The sequence below is a fragment of the Saccopteryx bilineata genome, chromosome 3, assembly GCF_036850765.1.
Source record: "Saccopteryx bilineata isolate mSacBil1 chromosome 3, mSacBil1_pri_phased_curated, whole genome shotgun sequence".
Taxonomy (NCBI): Eukaryota; Metazoa; Chordata; class Mammalia; order Chiroptera; family Emballonuridae; genus Saccopteryx; species Saccopteryx bilineata.
Window position 1 is genome coordinate 104,788,626 of NC_089492.1, and position 21,552 is coordinate 104,810,177.

A 21,552-nucleotide genomic window follows, 5' to 3' on the forward strand; every position below is an offset into this window, starting at 1 on the left:
CCTTCCTCCTTACTGATTTTGTAAGAGCTCTTTATATACTTGGATGAGACCCCTGTTGGATATATGTTGGCACCATCTCTCACACTCTGGCTTGCCCTTCGCTTTCTTAATAGTGTCTTGGGGGAAGATATTTTTAACTTTAATGTATTCAGACTTATTAATTGGAAATTGAAAATAATGTATCTGAAAGAGTAAGTAGATTAAGCAATGGAAAATAAATTTCTCAATTTAGTAAAAAGAACTTACACAGGCTCTATAACCAAAGTTGCACATTCTTTCTTTGGAATGTTATTTCTGTGATGGCATTTTATTTTTAGATGATTGAAAATTCCATTACATTACAAACCACAGAAATACATGTACAGTATATAATTTCGCTACTTGCTGGTACCATAAAAACTAATAATAATAATAAAAACTGTTGTTCTTAAAGTTTGCTGAACAATAGGATGTGGCTGTTAATTAACAAATTAAAAAATATAAACATGTTAAAAAGTTTGTAATCCTCTTACACATTACAGTTGGCTGTAAAATGCATAGACTCAGGCTTTCGCTATAAAATGCTGGCCATACATATAGCCAAACAAGAAACCAGAAAAACAATATTTTAATTATGGAAAATTTCAAGCATTCTACATTGCCAATATAACTAACATCCCTGTACCTACCACCTAGATAATGTTAACATTTTGTCATATTTACTTTAAAAATTAAATAAAGTTTATGCTCCTTTGTTCTCCTGTTTCACTCCTTCTTCTGTTCTCACTAGAAGCAGCCACTATCCATAATTTGATATGTACCCTTCTAGTTCTTGTTTCTCTTTTAGTTCATGTTCATGTGTTCATGAACAATACAGATATTGCTTCATGCTTTTTAGATGTATCTTTTCATGTTATAGTATACAGCCAGTTCATTTTAAACATAGTACTTTGTCATGTTGATCTGTACAGATCTAGTTCATTGGTTTTAACTGCTATGTTGTAATTTATGGCAAACATGAACTCTGAATTTATTTCATTCCTATATCAATTAACATTTCTGTGTAGCAATAAATGCAATACCTAGAAAAAAAATCTAACATATAATAGATCCTCAAAAAATTATTTAATAAATGAGTAGAGGCAGGGTTTTAATTCAAGGCAAAGTGGCGTCAAATATCTCAGGCAAAATACTTAGTGTTCCAATTCTCCAGTTATTTGTTAACGTCCACCCTATCTGCATGCGTCGCAAGAATCATTCCTGAAAATTTCTAATGTCTTTTTATCCATTTCACTTAAAAAGTCTCTGATGTGGTTTGCGTTTTGGGGTAGCGATCCAGCGGTTAAAGAACACAAAAAATCTCACTGTCAAAATATAAGACAATAAAGACTTGTCTGGTGTGGAGCAGGGGTGGGTGGCAGCAGCAGCAAGTGTTATACATTTGGGATAGGTCTGAGAGTTTACAATGCAGGGCATGTCCGGTGTTACCAGATCCGGATAAAGAGATAGCAGAATACAGAAGTCTTTCTCTGGGTGCACGTTCTGAAGGATGTAACCATCAAATACCAGACGGTTACCATGGGAACCAGCGGGGAAGAGGAAAGGGGGTTGGCCAGAATTCTTGATACGCTAAGAATATTTCTTCTTCCGGTCCTCCGCTCTTCGCAACCACCGCTACTCTCCTCGGTCTCCCGCCCATTCTGTGAACTTTCATCATTACCCTCCTCCGTGACTCTCCTCGGTCCTAAGTCTCCATCTTGAACCATGCGTCAAGATGGCGCTCCCAGCCCCCGAGGCCGAGCCTAGGCGAGTCACCGAGGCTGCGCGCGGCACCGGCTCGGGCGCGCGAGGGTGGGGCGGTGACGTTGAGACGTCGCCCCGCCCCTGGCAGTCGCCCCGCCCCTGGGCGAACCCGGAAGTGGAGGAGGAGGAGGCGCGGCGGCGGTGGCGAAGCAGACAAGCGCAGGCAGAGCAGTACCCGGAGCGTGTCTGGGGTTGGGGGCGGGGGGCGGGGCTGGACGGCCCGGGCAGCCGGGCCTGGACGGGGTGGGGGAGGCCATGGCCTCGGCAGAGTTGCAGGGGAAGTACCAGAAGCTGGCTCAGGAGTACTCGAAGGTACCCACCTTGGGCGGGGATTAGGGGTCCCCGGCCCTGCGGCCTCGGCTTGCCCTGACTCAATGGGACGGTGGGGTGCCACGGAGGAGGCACGGCGCGCACCCCTCTTCCCTCCTCCACCACCTCTGTCCACGATTACCTAGCCTCCACCTGCAGCTCCCAGGAGATGGAGACGGGCGGTGTCTGGGTTCGTGTGCGTTTCTGCGGGAAGGAGCAGAGTTTGATTCTTCCTTGTCACTGAACTAGCGGGCATGGAACTGGATGTCAGAAACCTTGGATTCTGCCTCTGGTGCTGGCCGGGAAGGTGCTGTTTCTTCAATTTTCCCAGCCCAGTGATGGGGAAGATCAAGCTTTCTCCCATCCCACAGGGATGATATGAGAATAAAGAGATTTTATTTGCCCCCATTCAATTTGGGAGGGTAAATAGAGTCATGCGTGTAAACTGCTTCATCAGGCATGGTGGTTACGATGTAGTCAGTGATTAATTAGCAAGATGTCTGGAAATGATTTTTGAAAGCTTCAGTTCTGGAGCTGGGCCCTTTTCTCTCTCTTCCCTCCGTCACTTGGAGTGGAGCAGGGCACCCAGCAGGTATTCATTCAGTACATGTTGAATTAGGTACCGCTGTGGTATTTATGATATAAGGAAAGGACTGCTTCTGGGGAGGATGTTTCTGCCGTAAAAATATTCTAATGAAGTTAAAAAAGCGGAATCTTATATCTGTGAAAGACGATTTAGAAGTCATTAAGCTTAGTTTTGAATGATTATGGCATTCATGGGGGCAATGGAAAGACTTAGTCTCCTTTTAACAATTTGGAGAAACTGAGACACAGTTTTTCTTATGACTTAACAAATATTCAGCAAGGTGAAATGAAAAAATAAAACCCATGCCTAAACATACACATGAGTCTTTTCAGCATTGAATGGGAGCCTTTTGAGATACTACACTTACTCCAACGGTGCTACCATGAGCACAGATTGCATTTCTGTTTGAAATTGTCCTAAGAGCCTGTTGCACAATGTCAGTGATGACAGTTTTCCTCCTTTGAAATAATATTTTCTTGATTGAAAGGGCCAGAAGTTGTTCGAAACATCCATATGATGAAGTGGGATGGATGGAGCATGGCAGTAGTACACAACTTGGCTCTACTATTTTGGGGTGAAAATGTTTCATGAGTATAAAGTAAGATTGTTTTTTTTTCTTCAGACAGTAAACAGGCTCAGAAGGCAGTTTCAAATGGCAAAAGGAGTTCCAAAAATGTTTCAAATAGTGACTGAATTGCTGAAAAATTGTATAACCTCCCAAAGAAAGTAATAAAAACTTTGAAATATTTTATTCCTTTGTTCAACAGACACTTATATGCCCCCCTGTAAATAGTCCACCAGAGTCGTTTGAGTGAGGTGGAGTTCCAGTTTAAGGAGATCTCTTTAACGGAATGTTCAAACACTGCATGTACTTATAATACACTGTGACGTGTATTCCGTGGGAGCACAACGGAGATGGAGGGTGAAAGTAGAAATTACTCATGCTGAGGAGTAGGGAAGAGGGACGGAAGGATGGTAGCATTCCTGGCAAAGGGAACAGGCTATGTTTGCTGACATGAAAGCACATTAAGATGCATGGCAGAGAGTAGTGAAATAGGGTTGGAGAGGTGATTTGGACCCCATCATGAAAGGTTATGAATGTCAAATAAGAAGTTTGGACTTTAGTGTTTACATAATGGAGAAACATCAGAGGTTTTTAAAGAGAGGTGTAACATTACTTTTAGGAAGTAAACTGTTTGGAGAGTGGATCTAAGTAGGGAAAGATTGGTGAAAAGAAGACCAGATTGTAGGTTGTTGAAATAGTTTGGGGAGAGTAATATAGGGTTAAATAAAGATAGAGAAGGGCCCTAGATTTAGGAATTTAAAATACTTTTTAGCTTACTTTGTTGAGTGCCTGCTTTTCACAGAGAAGTAAACTCATGACAGATACAAGGAATGTATGAGCTGCTCATCCTTGTGTCTCTCATTCTGTGGGACATGGTGAGTGAGGGAAAAAGACTGTTGACCTTGAAGTTCCAAAATGAGGGAACATGACTGCCACTGACAGCACAGGGCGGGCAGAAAGGTGAGCCGATCTGAAGTGAAGAGGTGGATTAAACTTTAGATGCAGGCATAGGATTTGGGGATTGGAAGGTACATTCATGTTATTCATACTGTAGCTTGAGGTGATTGATGTTGGGGTAATCGCTGAAAATTTTTAGTGGAGATGGACTGACTAAATGTCAGGATGAAGGCTAAAACTTTTGGAATAATTCCCATAAAGACAGTAGTTGAACTTTAAGAGTGAATCAGGGTAGAACACTTGAGGTAGATTCTTTGGGGGTGTAAGATATTTTTCCCGCCAAGAAGGAGGGGCTGGAGCCACGAAGTGTGGAATAACAAAAGGTTTTATTGAGTACAGAGCATGCTTCCCGCCCGCCCAGGGAGGTTTCCTGGCCCTGAGGAAAGAAGGAGGCCAGGGAAGTCGCAAGGATTAAACCAGGGAAGTCGCAAGGATTAAACCGTGTGGGAGATATTTAAAGGGTCCCTCTAGGGAAGTCGAGCTAATATGATGTGGTGAAATCTCACTGGCTGGCAGACGGTCGCTTTTTTCCAAAGGGTTCCTGCAAAGCTTCTTTTGGCGTGCTTGGTTGTGGGCGGTCCTAGCCAAAATTCGTGGGTCTGGGTTCTCCACATGACCATCCCTCATTATTCACCGACCTTACAGGGGGACATCTGTGGAAAGAATGTGACAGGAGGAGGAGATGCTAAGGAAACTGTAACAGGTCTGTCAGACTTGGGGTTATTCTCTCCTATTGGGCCAGACCACTTTTCATCTTTTGAATTTTTAAATATATTTTTATTTATTTTATTTTATTTATTCATTTTAGAGAGGAGAGAGAGAGGAGAGAGAGACAGGGGGGAGGAGCTGGAAGCATCAACTCCCATATGTGCCTTGACCAGGCAAGCCTAGGGTTTTGAACCGGCGACCTCAGCATTTCCAGGTCGACGCTTTATCCACTGCGCCACCACAGGTCAGGCCATCCTTTGAATTTTTAATGTGATGGAAATTTCTGAACACAAGAGAACAGAGATTGGTCAAAAGATTTCATGTGCTTTTTATTTCCTGTCAATTCTACTGCCAAGCTATTTCTAGATAAGATCTGTTCTACCTTCAACCCTGTCCCTGTGGAAGGGATATTCTATCTTTTTATTACCTTCCCTGGTGGAGAGATTGTGGGCTGATGTTGATCTCCAGTTAGGGTACAATGGAAAAAAAGATTTTCTCTTAATCTGTAGGAATCCTGCATATCGAGAGGAGCAAACATGATTCCTAAACCAAGGGCGTTTACAAAATGTTCTTATTCTTATATAAATTAAATTGCAGCCTGTGTTCCAGGAATGAGCCCACTGCTTGCTTAAGAACCATGGTCATAATCGCCTTTCCTCCTGAGAGGGGAAAAAGCACACTTAGGAGTTTGAGAGTTTAGTTAGATAGAAGATGAACTGTGGAGGCCAAAGCAGATGAGAAGGTATGTAGACGTTGATTTTCAGAGGTTATGAAGTTAGTAGGCCACAGATGGAGGCAACCTCTTTGAGATGTGAGGAAATGCTAATCAAGCCCTCAGTTTACTACACTGTTGATGACAAATTAAAGACCATTTTTTACTTGGTGTTCATCCATGGCCTGCTCTGTTTCTGAGGATCTGGTGTATCATTATAGAGGAGAAAAGTGTTCCTGGTTCATTTGATTTTAGCCTGCTTTTTTCGCAGGGGCTTCTGCACTCCTGCGTGGCACCATATTATGTGTGTAAGCAGGTTTCAAGTTCTGTCTGTCTAAAGTTTGTGTTACTCTGGGTCAGAGGCTCTCTATCTGCAGCCCCTGGCTCAGCATCATTAGATCTGGGAATGGGTTAGAAATATAAAGTCTTGGTTCCACCCCAGAATTAATGAACCTGTAACTGGTGGTCAGATCCAGCAATCTGTGTTGTAACAAACTCTCCAGCAATTTAGATGTACACCAGAGTTTGAGAACTGTTGCTTAAGGAGTGATACCAGTATAAGCTTTTTCTCAAAGATCATCTTTTTCAAACCCTTCTGAGGCAATAGCAACCAATGAGGAAACCAAACATCCATTATTTCTCTAAAATATATATTTTGCAATTGATGCTTCTTTTAGTTATGAAGAATATTGCCTTTAGGAACTTCTTAGATCTGGGTTCTTAGTATAGAGCTATTCGTACTGGGAAAAGGTCAGCTATGATTCTGTGTGTTTACTTTCCAGGTAGGGGGCCCCGGAAACCTGAGTAATCTACCCCTCCTGTGAGAGAAACAGACTCAGGAGCTGGAATGGATTAAAACTGAGTATTGGCCTTTGTTTTGTTTTTTTTTGTTACCCTGGTTTATAGGGTTGACTGCTAAAGCTGGATTGGAAAACGGCTTTAGTGCTATCAATGTGTGTTCAGTGCTATCCAATGGAACTTTCCATGAAAATGAAAGTGTTCTGTATCTGTGCTATCCAGAGGGTAACCACTAGCCATGTGGGGCTGTTGAGCACTTGAAATGTGGCTAGTTCCATTGAGGAACTAAATTTTAGATTTTATTTAATTTCAAATAATTTAAGTAGGCATGCGTTAGACAGTCCTAGCTCGGCCCCTAGATCAGTGCATCACAGACATAAATGTCTATGTGACTTGTTGAATTGTAGATTCTGGTTTGGTCGGTCTGGGGTGGGGCCTCAGATTCTCTCCCAAGTAATGCTGCTGCAGCTGTCCACAGACCACACTTGGAATAGCAAGGCTTTAGAGCAGTGGTTCTCAACCTTTCTAATGCCGTGACCCCGTAATACAGTTCCTCATGTTGCGGTGACCCCAAACCAAAAAATAATTTTGGTGGCTACTTCATAACTGTAATTTTGCTACAGTTATGATTCAGAATGTAAATACCTGATATGCATTATGTATTTTCCGATGGCTTTAGGTGACCCCGCCAGAGTCGCGACCCACAGGTTGAGAACCGCTGCTTTAGAAAGACGAGGGTTGTCTTAACCCTTACTCTTTTTTTTTCACTCAACTTACCCATCTAGTCTCTGATGGAGCAGCTAGACTGCAAGGGCTGGGGTTGGGAGTTTCGTAATGAGTTTCCCTTCATGGTAGCAGGAGCAGGAGAAAAGGTTCTACTTGAAGACCGGTCTGAGAGGAGAAGGTTTTTTTCCTTCCTCAGTGACCAAATAGCCTCAGCCACTTGTAAGGAGACTACACAGCCACCAATACTTTATCCCCTTCCAAGGGGAAGAACAGATAAGCAGGTAAAAAGACTCAGTGGTATTCCCAGGGCTTTGGAATATTTAAAATGTTAAATCTGGAAGGAATTTTAGGGATCATCAAGGCCCGAGATACTGTAGCTGGGGTCTCTAGATGACTTCAGTATTCTGAAGCTGCAAACCAGGGTTTCGGGGAGGTGTAGGACTGGGACACGGGTTGTCTGTTGTATACCTTGATTTGTTTTTTTTTTTTTTTTTTTTTTTTTTTTTTTTTTTTTTTTTTTTTTTTTGCATTTTTCTGAAGCTGGAAACAGGGAGAGACAGTCAGACAGACTCCCGCATGCGCCCAACCGGGATCCACCCGGCACGCCCACCATGGGGCGACGCTCTGTCCACCAGGGGGCGATGCTCTGCCCATCCTGGGCGTCGCCATGTTGCGACCCTCCTGGGTGTCGCCATGTTGCGACCAGAGCCACTCTAGCGCCTGGGGCAGAGGCCACAGAGCCATCCCCAGCGCCCGGGCCATCTTTGCTCCAATGGAGCCTTGGCTGCGGGAGGGGAAGAGAGAAGGCGCGGCGGAGGGGTGGAGAAGCAAATGGGCGCTTCTCCTATGTGCCCTGGCCGGGAATCGAACCCGGGTCCTCCGCACGCTAGGCCGACGCTCTACCGCTGAGCCAACCGGCCAGGGCCGTATACCTTGATTTGTAATGAAGAAAAACTGTATGTTAAAATATTGGTTTTATAAGGTTATAAAACGTGTAAATCTTGAAATGCCCATTGTATGAAAAGATCTGTGTGAGAGTGGTTCTAATACAGAAGATTGTTGAGGATTAGATGAGAAAATTCATGTAGATGATTTGTCTCTCTTTCTCCACTAACTCTTCCAATAGTTTGTGATCAAAGGTAATAAGTTCCTAATCTTGGGCCAGTTACCCCACTACAGATTGTCAAAGTGGCATGAGAGAGGTCATAGTTGGCTCACCGCTACATTGTCTGTCCTTGGAGAAATAGCTTTGTGATAAGCCTGACTGAGGCTGGGCTGCGTTAGAACCAAAGTTACGGAGAACAGGTCAGGACACTGGTTGTTGAGAGTTAGGCCCAGGGCTTTTGAGGATGCTTGGTGTCCAATAGGACCATGAAGTTCAAATTATGTGGAGAAGGGTCTGAGGCACTGTGAAAGTAGTGACAGTCTCTTACAGTTGTATACTGCATTACATTTTTTTTTAACTCTTTTTTTTTTAATTTTTATTTATTTTTTATTTATTCAATTTTTTAGAGAGGAGAGGGGGAGAGAGAGAGAGAGAGAGAGAAGAGAGAGAGAGAGAAGGGGGAGGAGCTGGAAGCATCAACTCCCATATGTGCCTTGACCAGGCAAGCCCAGGGTTTCGAACCGGCAACCTCAGCAATTCCAGGTCGACGCTTTATCCACTGCGCCACCACAGGTCAGGCCCTGCATTACATTTAAACACTATTTGCATACCGTATTTAATTTGATTATCTAAAAATTTATTAAGTGCTTTCTCTTTCCATCACATTGATCTTTCATTATAGGCAGTAGCTACAAGGAATTATACCATTGTCTCTACCAGGAAGGACAGTTTAGTTGGCAGATGAGAGATTAATAGAGAAATCATAAATTAATCATTAATCATATGTGAGTTAGTAAATGTAAAATTTACTATTTTAAACATAAAATTAAAACTGAACAGTTTAGTAAGAGCTGTCTTGTTATTGTATTAGCAAGTGCCAAGGGAACTGAAGGGCAGGCTCACTGTGGACCATAAGGGGACCACAGGGGGTGGTTAAAAGAAATTTACAGAGGAAGCAGGACCAGAAATAGGAAGTGAGCTCTTAGAAGAAACCTCAAAGTTGGAGTTTGGTTGGTCAAAATGAAGAAGGGCTGTGCCTTCAGAGTTAAATCAAAGCAAATCAGAAGATTACAAGAAAATGGAAAATAAGGTGTAAAAAGAGGCAGGGTACAGAGTTGGGATTCAGAGGTGCTGTCCCTCTACTGAATGGAAGGGAAGAGTTTGGTACACAGCTGCTGGAAATAGGCAGTATCATCTCCTGGGGAGTTTCCCTCCCTAAGGGAGACTTCAGTATGTCTGTGTGTATTGGAGTCTCCACACTTATCTCCTGGAGGCATTAAGGACCATTTGGTGATCTTATCTCTATTTCTACAACAGGAACAATGTGCATGTGCCTCCCTACTGTGCTAGATGCTGGTGAGAAGAAATAGATCCTAAATGACCAGACTGAGGACAGCAGTGTCAGCAGGGCAAGTTGCTGGCTCAGTAATGCGGAAGTGTTGCATAGTGATGCTGAAGTGCAGGAAAAGGCCAGACACCCCCAAGTGTAATTAACATAGCAATGGAGCATGCCTTTTATCATTGTCATCCTTTTCTACCTACTACATAATAGAAAGGTATTTTAGAGAAGTATTTCTGAAAGCTGTGTTTTCTATTAGGCAGTTTCATTGAAACCATGTTTGGATTGTTATTAATTTAGCAAACTGTTTTCAAAAGGAAAATCCCAATCATTTTTCATTATAGTCAGATTAAATGCTAAACAACAGTGATTTGAAAGTTTTTTTTTTCTCTTTCATAGAGTAGGCTGTTCAGTTTGCTTAGGTAGCGTTTAAGTGTGCCTTATACATGAAAGGTGAGGTTCTTTTAAATTCTATTTAATATTTTCTATAGTTCTGGTCCTACAGAAAATTTACATTTTAGAAAATTTCAAGCTTCATCTCTAGGCCTTGAAGCAGTCACTAGGAGCTTCTATATACCACACCAAGAAGACATTACACATCAAAGATAGGACAGGGGTATGCATTGAAGCCAAATACTCAAGTAGTATTGCTATCTTTTGGCTAACTGGGTTTGAAAGTATTCATTGAATTTTGTTACTTAGGTAACACATTATCTACGACTATGTAAAAAAGTAAATTATTACTTGATGGAAGCCAACATTAAAGTGATACTTCTTTCTTCTGAACTTCTAGAGCAGAGGTACCAAACTTTTTCTGTAAAGAGCCTAATGGTAAATATTTTAGGCTTGGGGCCATGTGGTTTTTAACTACTCATCTCTGCCATTTTAGATCAAAAGAACGCATAGACAATGAAAGGCAATAAATAGATAATGAGTATGGCTGTGTTGCGGTAAAACTGTAAAATAGGTCGCAGGCCAGTTTGGTCCATGGGCCTTAGTTTGCCAAGCCCTGTACTAGAGAATTTAATGTCTATACAACCTTTTTCTTAAAGCAGAAAATACTAGGATTGCTGCTGATCTTTCATCTTCCTTTTTATTTATTTTTAGTTTCATTATTATTATTTTTAAATCAAGTGAGAGGCAAGTAGGGGGAGAAACAGACTCCTGCATGCGCCCCCACCGGGATCTAGCCGGCCACCTCTGTGTAGGGCTGATGTTCTGCCCCATCTGGGGCTGCTGCTCTGTTGCTCAGCACTAGAGTTGTTTTAGTGCCTGAGGTGAGGCCAAGGAGCCATCCTCAGTGCCTGGGGTAACTTTGCTCATTCTAGCCGTGGCTGCTTGAGGGGGAGGGGAGGGGGAGAAGCAGATGGTTGCTTCTCTTGTGTGCCCCGACTGGGATTTGAACCTGGGACTTCCACATGCAGGGCTGATGCACTACTGCTGAGCCAACTGGCCAGTGCCTTCCCTTTTTAAATTGTAAGCGCTTTGAAAACAGAGACCGTTTCTTTTACTTCTTTCTCTTCTCCATATCATTTAGTGCAATGCCTTACATCAGGCAAATGATAAGAAATATATCTATTCCCCTTTATAGTCTATTTTAGTAAATAGCTCTGTTTCCATTTGTGAAGCACTTTATGGTTTAGAAAGTGCTTTTACATATTTTTTTTTCTGGTTCTCACTACTACCACAGAAGAAGGAAGATAGGGTAGATGTATTTACTTAGTTTTTAGACCATATAACTGAGGCTCAGAAAGGGTAAGTGAATTTCTGAAGGTTATATTGTTTGGTAAATTGGCAGAGCAAGATTGGGGTTTTTTTCTGTTGTGGTAGTGAACCGTGATTGTGAACAGAACAATAGAAGGAGCTCATCTCTGAGTCTGTCTTTTGCTCAAACCGACTATCCTGCAGTATTTCTGCTTTTCTTCTTAAAATCTTAGCTAAATTTTCTCTTGAGTTTCAAATACTCAGTTTAAGGGTTAGTTTAAAATATTCCTATTCTTATCGATGGTATTGTCGCACTTGTTTTGTTTCTCAGAGAAGAACCCAGTCTCTCAAGGTCTCAGTACTGAACCCCAGATTATTAGTCTATAAGCATTTGGCTTTGTCTGCATTGCACTGATCTGTTTATACTTCCACACTCTGGGTTATCTGGCTGAAAACGTTTCTCTTTCTACAGAAGTGGATTACTCTTTCTACAGAAGTAGATTTCAAAACTCTGCCAGTGGTGGTTATATTGATGTACACATACATTGGTCAAGCTGTATAATTTTTTGTTTGTATATACTTTATATAAAATAAAAGTATGCCTCAATTAAAAAAATTAACTAGGAAGAAAAAATAATTCCAGTCCTACCTCTTCAAAGGCTTCCCCCACCACTCCAGCCCCCTCCTTTACTCATTTGTATGTAGCTTTATAAAACAGTAACCAATATTGTCTAATGGCATTGTGACTCTGGAGTCAAAATGGCTGGGGTTTGGATCTCGGCATTGCCACTTCTCTGTACCTGAGTTTGCTTCTCTGTAAAATGGAGATAATATAGTGCCTACTTCATGTGGTTGTGAGGTTTAATGAAGTAATATATGTAAAATACTTAGGACAGTGCTGGTATGTGATGAGCATTCAGATCCTAGCTGCTATTATTATGAATTAATTTCTAAACAGAGCCTGCTTCTTAGTTGCTTTTGGTCACTGCCTCAGCTGATGCCTGTTAACAGGTTGCCATTCCTGATGACATTTTTACGACTAATGCTAGGAAAATTGTCCTGCTGGGTATATTGATGCCCTACACTTTGATTTCCTATAGAATTATTATTTCATAATTTGTCCAATTGTACATATTTTACAGATGAATGGTGTGCCAGAGATTCAAGGAAAATAGTTTTTATTTAAGATGACTTGGTTTCATACAAAGAACCATGTACTAGAGATTGAGAGAACTGGATTTTAGCTGCAGTTTTGCCACAGATTATGTTTTATGTCATTGGTCACCTCAGCCACTATGTGTTTATCTGAAAAGTAGAAGAATGATGATACCTAATATCCTCTTCTGGCCTAATGTTTTTGTTCCATATATATGTGAGAAGATAGTTATTCAGTGTTATGATTCCTATAAAGTAATCGTAAGTGATTTTCTTGCTATGAGTGATTTATTTAAATTAAAAATTATTTCTTATTCTGTTGTCAGCTTCGGGCTCAGAATCAGGTCCTGAAAAAAGCTGTTGTGGATGAACAAGCAAATTCTGCTGCTTTAAAGGTATGAACAGGATACTTGTATTGTGAGGCTGAGTGAGTAGTGTTTGGTGTGCATAAAGCAGGGAATTTAGTTGGTTTCCTGGGTTAAAGTCCCAACTCTGACACTAATTTACTAGGGATAGTGATGAGTAGTACAGTTTTTGTGTTTAACTTTCTTCTTTTTTCACTATGAATATTATATTCTTTGATTTTCTTAGCTAAAAATTTAAAAATTCTATTATTCAACTAATGCATTTCTCTTACACCTCAAGGCCTTTATTTAGCTAAATTCTTCTGGATTAATTGGGCTTCTTGTTGTCTTGATCACTGACAGAACTCTCAGGAGGCCCATGTCATATTCATATTTATATCATATTATATCCCCATATAGATGGTTGTTCCCTAATAAATGGATTTGAAAGTGTGAATCATTTAGTCCATTAATCTTGTGTTTGGGTTGAACTTTTTAGTAGTAATAACCTGTGTTAATCAGGACACTCCGTTTGATATTTTACCATCAGCAGGTTTGTTAACTGAGGGGAGAAATATATAGGAGATGAAAGCATTTGTTTCTAGTTCATTCTAGTTGACATGTAATAAATATTGCTTAGTGATACATATGCATATATATATATTTATTATTACTTTTTTTTAAATTTATTGATTTTAGTGAGAGGGAGATAGGAACATCAGTCCATTCCTGTGTGCGCCCTGACAGGGATTGAACTGGCAGCCTCTGTGCTTTAGGACGACACTCTAACCAACAGAGCTATTTGGCCAAGGCTGGTTTTTTTTTTAATTGGATATATTAATTCTAGGATACGGATTCTTTCTTGGCCAAGTTTTAGTTAAATGCATGTATGGGAAAAGTAGGTTTACAATTGTGAATATGTGAAATGTATTCTTTGTGTGTGTGTGTGACAGAGACAGAGAGAGAGTCAGAGAGAGAGACAGATTGGGACAAACAGGGAGAGAGTTGAGAAGTATCATTTCTTCATTGTAACTCCTTTAGTTGTTCATTGACTGCTTTCTCATATGTGCCTTGACCGGGGGAGGCGGGGGCTACAGCAGAGCCAGTGACCCCTTCCTCAAGCCAGCAACCTTTGGGCTCAAGCCAGCAACCATGGAGTCATGTCTATGATTCCATGCTCAAGCCAGCGACCCTGCACTCAAGCTGGTGAGCCTGCACCCAAGCCAGCGACCTCAGGGTTTCAAACCTGGGTCCTGTGCATCCCAGTTCGATGCTCTATCCACTGCACCACCACCTGGCCAGGCTACACAATTTATTCTTGTATTATTATTTATTAATATGACAGTTGTAAACGTACTTTTGCCCACCCCTATATACTGCCTACCTCATTTTTTTTGCTCTCTTCTTTGTTCCTTCTTTAGACTATAAAGGGATTAGGATTCTCTTTTCCCTTATCTCTTTCTGGAGTAGCCCCTAGCCAGTGACATATCCTATAGAGTTTCATTCAGTTACCTGAATGGGAACCCAGAAGTATGTCCTTTTACTTAGCCAGTGTTGCACCCAACACTAAAGAAATCATCTTTTAAGAATGCCCCCTTGGGCCCTGGCCGGTTGGCTCAGCGGTAGAGTGTCGGCCTGGCGTGCAGGGGACCCGGGTTCGATTCCCGGCCAGGGCACATAGGAGAAGCGCCCATTTGCTTCTCCACCCCTCCCCCTCTCCTTCCTCTCTGTCTCTCTCTTCCCCTCCTGCAGCCAAGGCTCCATTGGAGCAAAGATGGCCCAGGCGCTGGGGATGGCTCCTTGGCCTCTGCTGCGACGAGAGCGACGCCCCAGAGGGGCAGAGCATCGCCCCCTGGTGGGCAGAGCTTCGCCCCTGGTGGGCGTGCCGGGTGGATCCCGGTCGGGCGCATGCGGGAGTCTGTCTGACTGTCTCTCCCCGTTTCCAGCTTCAGAAAAATACAAAAAAAAAAAAAAAAAAAAAAGAATGCCCCTTGGCCTGACCTGTGGTGGTGCAGTGGATAAAGCATTGACCTAGAATGCTGAGGTTGCCAGTTTGAAACCCTGTACTTGCCTGGTCAAGGCACATATGGGAGTTGATGCTTCCTGCTCCTCCCCCCTTTCTCTCTCTCTCTCTCTCTTTCTCTCACTCTCCTCTTTAAAATGAATTTAAAAATTAAAAAGAGTGCCCCCTGCTCATGCTATTCCATAGACTCAGGGCTGAGATAGTTCAGGATACCTTACCCATACTTCCAAAATTCTCTGTGCCCAAGCCAACATGATTAAAAATAAGCTTTATAGTCAAGATTTGTTAGTCGAGTTATTATTTTGCCTAAATTATTGACGAAATGATCAATATTTGTCCTAATGATATTTAAAATCTGTTAGTGGGGAAAGTATTATATTTTTCGCTCCATAAGATGCATGGGCATTTTCCCCTCCACTTTTGGGCAAGAAAAGTGCATCTTATGGAGTGAAAAATACGGTATTTCCTAGCTTGTCTTTATAGCCCATTTTTGGTTTGACACCCTGTTGCTGGTTATGTTTGATTAACTTTAATGAAGTGATTGGGGTGATGGTGGTATGGTGATGTTGACAGCAGGTTCTATTTATTGAACACTCACTATGTATCAGGCATCTCAGTTAATCTTCATGATAACTCTATAAGAGAGGGTAACATTATTTTCATCCCCCTTGCACAAACTAGGATTTATAGAGAGTCTGGGATAAATGTCTTCTGAAATTAATGATTGGGTAATGGAGTTGGAGCATTAGTCAGCTAGTGATTACTTAATTATAAAGATGTAAAGAAATTTGTTTTACCATTCATTGCGGTGGTCATTATAATTATAGTAAGAATGACAGTTTGCTGGTTCACTCAAAAGGAATGTTAGGATGTCTTCCGTTTAGTAGGCTTTTAATTATATTGGGTTTGTCTCTTCAATGAATTGTGGATACAATAAGCATTCACTGATTTGAATGTCTTTAATTTGAAATACTGATAATTTGGACATGGTAGAACTAAATTTATCATTGAATCTCAACTGAAAACCAAGGGCTACTAAGCAAACAATAGAAAGGAACAATGTTTTTCTACTTACTCATAACTTATTATTCTATCGCTCTAGCCCAGCTCTCAACATTTAAATAGTCAATAGATTGCAGGCACCATATGTAAGGCTGGTGGCCATGGCCATGCAGGTTCACCTTGGACTCGGGCAGCCGGTAAAGGAACTGTGGAGCCAGAAAATGGTTTATTAGAGTATTGTAATGGTGGATGGACAAACAGGCAGGCAGGGAAAACCGTTTTCCTCTCTCAGGGTTCATGAGCAAACAGGCGTAAGGGAGGGGGGAACCCCTTCTCTGACAAGCAGTAGCAAAAAATGGCCTCTCAGTGGTGGCAGGCAATCTGCAATCTCCAATCTGCCCAGAGGACAAGCACCTGCAGCCTTACATAGACTATACACACTATACACACGTCGTGCTGCTTCGTGCTCAGGCACCAATCAGGCAAAGTACCAGTGAGCAAGTCTAAAACATTTGTTTGCCCAACACCAGCCTATAGTTTTTAGTTTGCTGCTTCAAAAACTTCAATCACCTATTCATTAAAACTTGACTTCATCTTAGTTTTGCAGTGGTTTTAAAGTGAAAATAATAAAAGTACAGTTCTTGGTTTTTTGTTTTTGTTTTTGTATTTTTCTGAAGTTTGAAACGGGGAGGCAGTCAGACAGACTCCCGCATGTGCCCGACCGGGATCCACCCGGCATGCCCACCAGGGGGCGATGCTCTGCCCATCTGGGGTGTTGCTCTGTTGCAACCAGAGCCATTCTAGCGTCTGAGGCAGAGGCCATAGAGCCATCCCCAGCGCCCGGGCCAACTTTGCTCCAATGGAGCCTTGGCTGCGGGAGGGGAAGAGAGAGACAGAGAAGAAGGAGAGGGGGAGGGGTGGAGAAGCAGATGGGCGCTTCTCCTGTGTGCCCTGGCTGGGAATCGAACCCGGGACTCCCGCACGCCAGGCCGACGCTCTACCAGTGAGCCAACCAGCCAGAGCTCCCAGAGCCATTCTAGCGCCTGAGGCAGAGGCCATAGAGCCATCCTCAGTGCCCGGGCCAACTTTGCTCCAATGGAGCCTTGGCTGCGGGAGGGGAAGAGAGAGACAGGAAGGAGAGGGGGAGGGGTGGAGAAGTAGATGGGCGCTTCTCCTGTGTGTCCTGGCTGGGAATTGAACCCGGGACTCCTGCATGCCAGGCCGACTCTCTACCACTGAGCCAACCGGCCAGGGCCTAAAAGTACAGTTCTTTAAAGTAGCATATGGCTGTCTGTATTTGATTACCAGTGAACACAAAGTTGTCAGAATGTTATAAGTAAAATGTAGTTAGAATAATATTTTTTAAAAAATCGAGTGAATAAAATATTTATCCAGTTTCTCATTTTCTTACCCTATTATGGTATAAACAATACAGAATGGCCTGAAGAAGATATATTTATATTTTGTTTCTTTTTTCACTTAACTTTAAAGGGGATTCATGTAGAACAGCAGCTGAAAATATTCTTGTGTTAGGATAACAATGATTTTTATCTCTGACAAATCAGAATAAAGTTTAGTTAAGTCTATAGAAAAGACTTCTTTTGACAGATTTAAATTCAGGGAGGGTTTATAGAAAAAAATGAATACAAATATATTTCTGCTTGTTCTTATTCACTGAAGGGCGTTATCAATTGAGTCTGAGGTTATCTTTAAAAATTCAAGTTTATAAAATTGTAGCCTCAGGCTTTGAGTCTGCTCACTGCCAACACGTATATAACAACATTGTATAGTAACAGATAGTTGTGGGTATTTTACTTTAAGTTGATGGCTGTCTTGTTACTTTAGTATTTGTATTCTATTTCTGAATTTCCTTGGTCTGGTCAAAAAATGTTTTTGCCACTAAACAGAGCTAAAAACAGGGGCTGGAATTATAAATGTACAACTGGAATTCTCTGAAGCAAGAGGTTTTGATTATATTTTGGTGAAGCAAAAATAATTGTTTTTTTATTATTTTTAAACCTCCAGGCTAAATTATAAAGAATAGTTTGTTTTCACTTTGTAGGAACAACTAAAAATGAAGGACCAATCATTGAGAAAGCTACAGCAGGAAATGGACAGTTTGACATTTCGAAATCTGCAGCTTGCCAAGAGGGTAGAATTGCTTCAAGATGAACTGGCTCTAAGTGAACCCCGAGGCAAGAAAAACAAGGTAGGTCAAATAAAAGCAAGGTAGTGTCACTTTGTTGTTAGGTACAGACATCTATAGGCCATCCTGCTTGTAACAGAAGACCCCACCTCCAAATTCTCTAATATTCCATTATTACACCTGGATATCAGGTCAAGAAAGCAGGTATTTACTATTAACATATACTAGGCATTAGAAGCATTTTCATATGAATGTGAGTTTGAAAGAATTTATTAAGAGCAACATGCATATATTTGCTTTAGTGGCTGATAAAATGAAAGGAATAATTCATATTGGCCAAAATTATTGACATCTTCAGTTATACCAGGTTGCCATTAACTCAAGATCTGGCAAATAAAATGAGAAACATTGCCAGAGTGTAACTGCTCACGTGAAAGTAGCAGTTACACACCTTAGGCTTGTAGGCTTGCTGTAGATGTTTTTTCTAAGTGTTCATTCTTATGAGGCCAATTTGGTAGTGTTGTCCAAAGAGGTAAAAATAAACTTTTCCCTTTATGGTTTATGTAGTGAGTCAAGATTCTTACTGCTCTAAGATGGATGATCTGGTACTTTAAGAAGTTGCATTTTTTTAAGGGTTAGGGCTAGTGATTGAGTTTCGTTTTTTTAAAAGATTTTATTTATTATTTTTTGGAGAAAGGAGAGAGAGAGAAAGGGAAGAGAGGAGGAGTGGGAAACATCAACACATAGTAGTTGCTTTTCATATGTGCCTTGACTACGTAAGCCCAGGAATTAGAATTGGCAACCTCAGCATTCTAGGTCGATGCTTTTATCCACTGTACCACCACAAGTCAGGTGTGATTGAATCTTTAAGTCATGTATGTGTGTATATAGACCAACACTCCCAAGTGTGTAGATGTGAGGCTGTTAGAATAGAGTTGTAGGAGGGAAAAAGAAGACCCACAGTAACTGTAGCAGCACAGAGTGGCTGGCAGTAAAGCCCAGGCTTGGATTCATTGCCTGCCATTTATAGTTTTATGACTTTAGGCAAATTTTTAAGCCTCGCAACCTCAGTTTCTCCATCAACAAAATGGGAATGATACTCCTGTCATCACAGGATTATGTAAAAACAGGTATGTATTAGAATCACTTGGGAAACTGTCAAAATACACGAACTCTGGAAATTCTGAAACACCATTGGGGAAGGAATAACCATCTGTACTTGAACCGTCTGTGCTTGAGCCGTGCTCCCCAGGTTGGCGAGATGCCCTCCAGGGCTGTTCTAGCGGAGATTCGGGTGTCACACTCCTGGAATCACGTTAATTAAAGCTATCCAAATTTGTAAGCTCCGAGGACACAGAGTGTGTAATTCAGCAGTTCCTTGTGCTCCTCTTCTGTCCCAAGCACAGTGGATATTTGATACATTTTTTAATATAGCTACTCTGTTTTCAAAGAGTTTTCTAATTATTGATTCACATTGGATCAGTAAGTGACTTCATTTGCAGTAAGGAATGAAGGCACAAGAAAGGCAGAGAAGTGTGGTGACTGATGTCTGAACACAGTTTCATTGTTAGGCTGTCCCTTGAATAGTCTCAGTTCTTATATTCCATGAAAACAAATGTTCATTTTTGGCTCTTTTAAATAGTGCTATTCTTCTATGTAGAAAAGTTAATATTGGTTAAAAAAGTAAAAAGCAAAAGGAAGGTATTCTTTAAAATCTTTGAGCTTTTTTCTTCTGTTTGTAACAGCTTTATTTTGTTTTTTTGAAATTAGAAATTTATGTGAACTTTTGTACAAACTTATCTTTGTGAATGCTAAGTAATTTATTACAGTATCTTAGAGGAGTTTAACAACTCAGATTCGTGGATTGCTAAAACTGTCATTTCCCAAACCAAAAATTTAAAGTGAAATGGTATTTGTTAGCATATTTATATCACTAGTTTTTTTGTTTGTTTTTCCTTTTTATTGAATTTATTGGGGTGACACTGGTTAACAAAATTATATAGGTTTCAGTATCCCTAGGTTTTGGGTCTTCTCTGTCTTCCAGCAGAACTACTCCTGAATTCATCTACAAAGAATAGTGAGCCTTATATGTTTTTTTCTCTCTCTTTTTTAAGCTTTCCTGTCCATTGCAATATTTGCAGTTCCAACTTGTGTCACATAGGAAAAGTTAAATGATGGACTGTATACCTTTTGCAGGATTTTTTGAGAATGACGAACACGTAGAAGAGACAAGCTACTAAGGTGATAGAGAATCTATGTACCTTAGGATGTTTCTCTAAAGGATGTAAGTTATATGGACATAACTTATTCTTTCTATCAGAAAAGTGGAGACTCTTCTTCTCAGTTGAGTCAAGAGCAGAAGAGTGTCTTTGATGAAGATCTGCAAAAGAAGATAGAGGAGAATGAACGGTTGCACATACAAGTGAGAAGATCTTTCTGTTTTTCCATGTGAATTTAAAAATGGGTCATATGATCTGGAATGTGGAAAAAACAAATGCAAGATAGAGTGTTCTGTGTATGTACAAGTGTTTTAATGTTCCCTGTGGTTGCTAGTTAATATATCACTGTCATTCATTTGTTAAATCTCATTCAGAGTAACTTTATAACTTAACAATATAGAAATATACAGAACACTATTTTATATAGGAAATTATTAGATGGATCATTTTTTTCCCCCAAGTGAGAGGAGGGGAGACAGACAGACTTCTGCATGTGCCCCAGCTGGGATCCACCTGGCAACCCCTGTCTGGGGCCAGTGCTCTGCCCCTTTGGGGGCCATGCTCACAACCAAGATATTTTTAGCACTTGAGGTGGAGGCTCCATGGGGCCTGGCGCTGATGCACTGAAACCAGTTGAGCCATGGCTGCAGGAGAGGAAAAAAGAGACAGAGAGAGAAGGGGGGCAGGGAAGTGGTGGAAAAGCAGATGGTTGCTTTCTCTTGTGTGTCCTGACTGGGAATTGAACCCAGGACATCCACACTCTGGGCTGATGCTCTACCACTGAGCCAACCGGCCAGGGGGTTGGATCATTTAGATGGGGGCTTATGAAGAAGTAGTGTTTGCCTTTAACTTATTACTGTTCTCCTGTTACTCTGTAATGACTGTTAGGGTACAAACCATGTTGGCTTTTTATGCCCAGCTGCAGAACAGGGTTGCACTCATGACAGGCCCTCAGATGTTTATGGAATGTTGAGTAATGTTTGCCTCCAAACATATTGTAAGTGTTATAGTACAGGCAGTCCTCGGGTTATAGACAAGATAGGTTCAGTAGGTTTGTTCTTAAGTTGAATTTGTATATAAGTTGGAAGAAGTACATTTACATATTAAATACAACTTAAATAGATATTTGTCTTAACATAGTATATATTTTTACCTTTCTGTGCATATAAATACTTAAACATTTTTTAACCTACAGAACCTATTTCATTTGTAACTTGGGGACTACCTGTGTAGTGTATCCAACTATGCTTCCTGATTTTGTGTGTGTGTGTGTGTATGAAATGGTAAACATAGTCAAACAGTGGAAAGTAAAAATGGCTTCATTCTCAGTCTTTGCCAGTATTTAAAAAAATGAACTTTTGACTCAGTACAT

The 21,552-nt window shown here is 41.2% G+C and overlaps 1 protein-coding gene across 6 annotated transcripts in view; it reads left to right on the forward strand.

The window, feature by feature from the left end:
* The first annotated feature begins 1,993 nt into the window (after window positions 1-1,993).
* Window positions 1,994-21,552, forward strand: part of PPP1R21 (protein phosphatase 1 regulatory subunit 21) — a 65,043-nt gene continuing 45,484 nt past the window's right edge. The window contains exons 1-6 of one of the 6 annotated variants that reach the window (XM_066267088.1): window positions 4,880-4,902; window positions 5,008-5,151; window positions 6,402-6,481; window positions 12,773-12,841; window positions 17,878-18,024; window positions 20,282-20,383. In XM_066267088.1, coding sequence (XP_066123185.1) covers window positions 17,890-18,024; window positions 20,282-20,383 — 237 coding nt within the window. In that variant the 5' untranslated portion in view covers window positions 4,880-4,902; window positions 5,008-5,151; window positions 6,402-6,481; window positions 12,773-12,841; window positions 17,878-17,889. Of the gene's footprint in view, window positions 2,095-2,122; window positions 2,399-4,879; window positions 4,903-5,007; window positions 5,152-6,401; window positions 6,482-9,565; window positions 9,805-12,772; window positions 12,842-17,877; window positions 18,025-20,281; window positions 20,384-21,552 lie in introns of those variants that run through there. The other 5 variants (XM_066267086.1, XM_066267089.1, XM_066267087.1 and 2 more) reach the window with 5 other exon arrangements.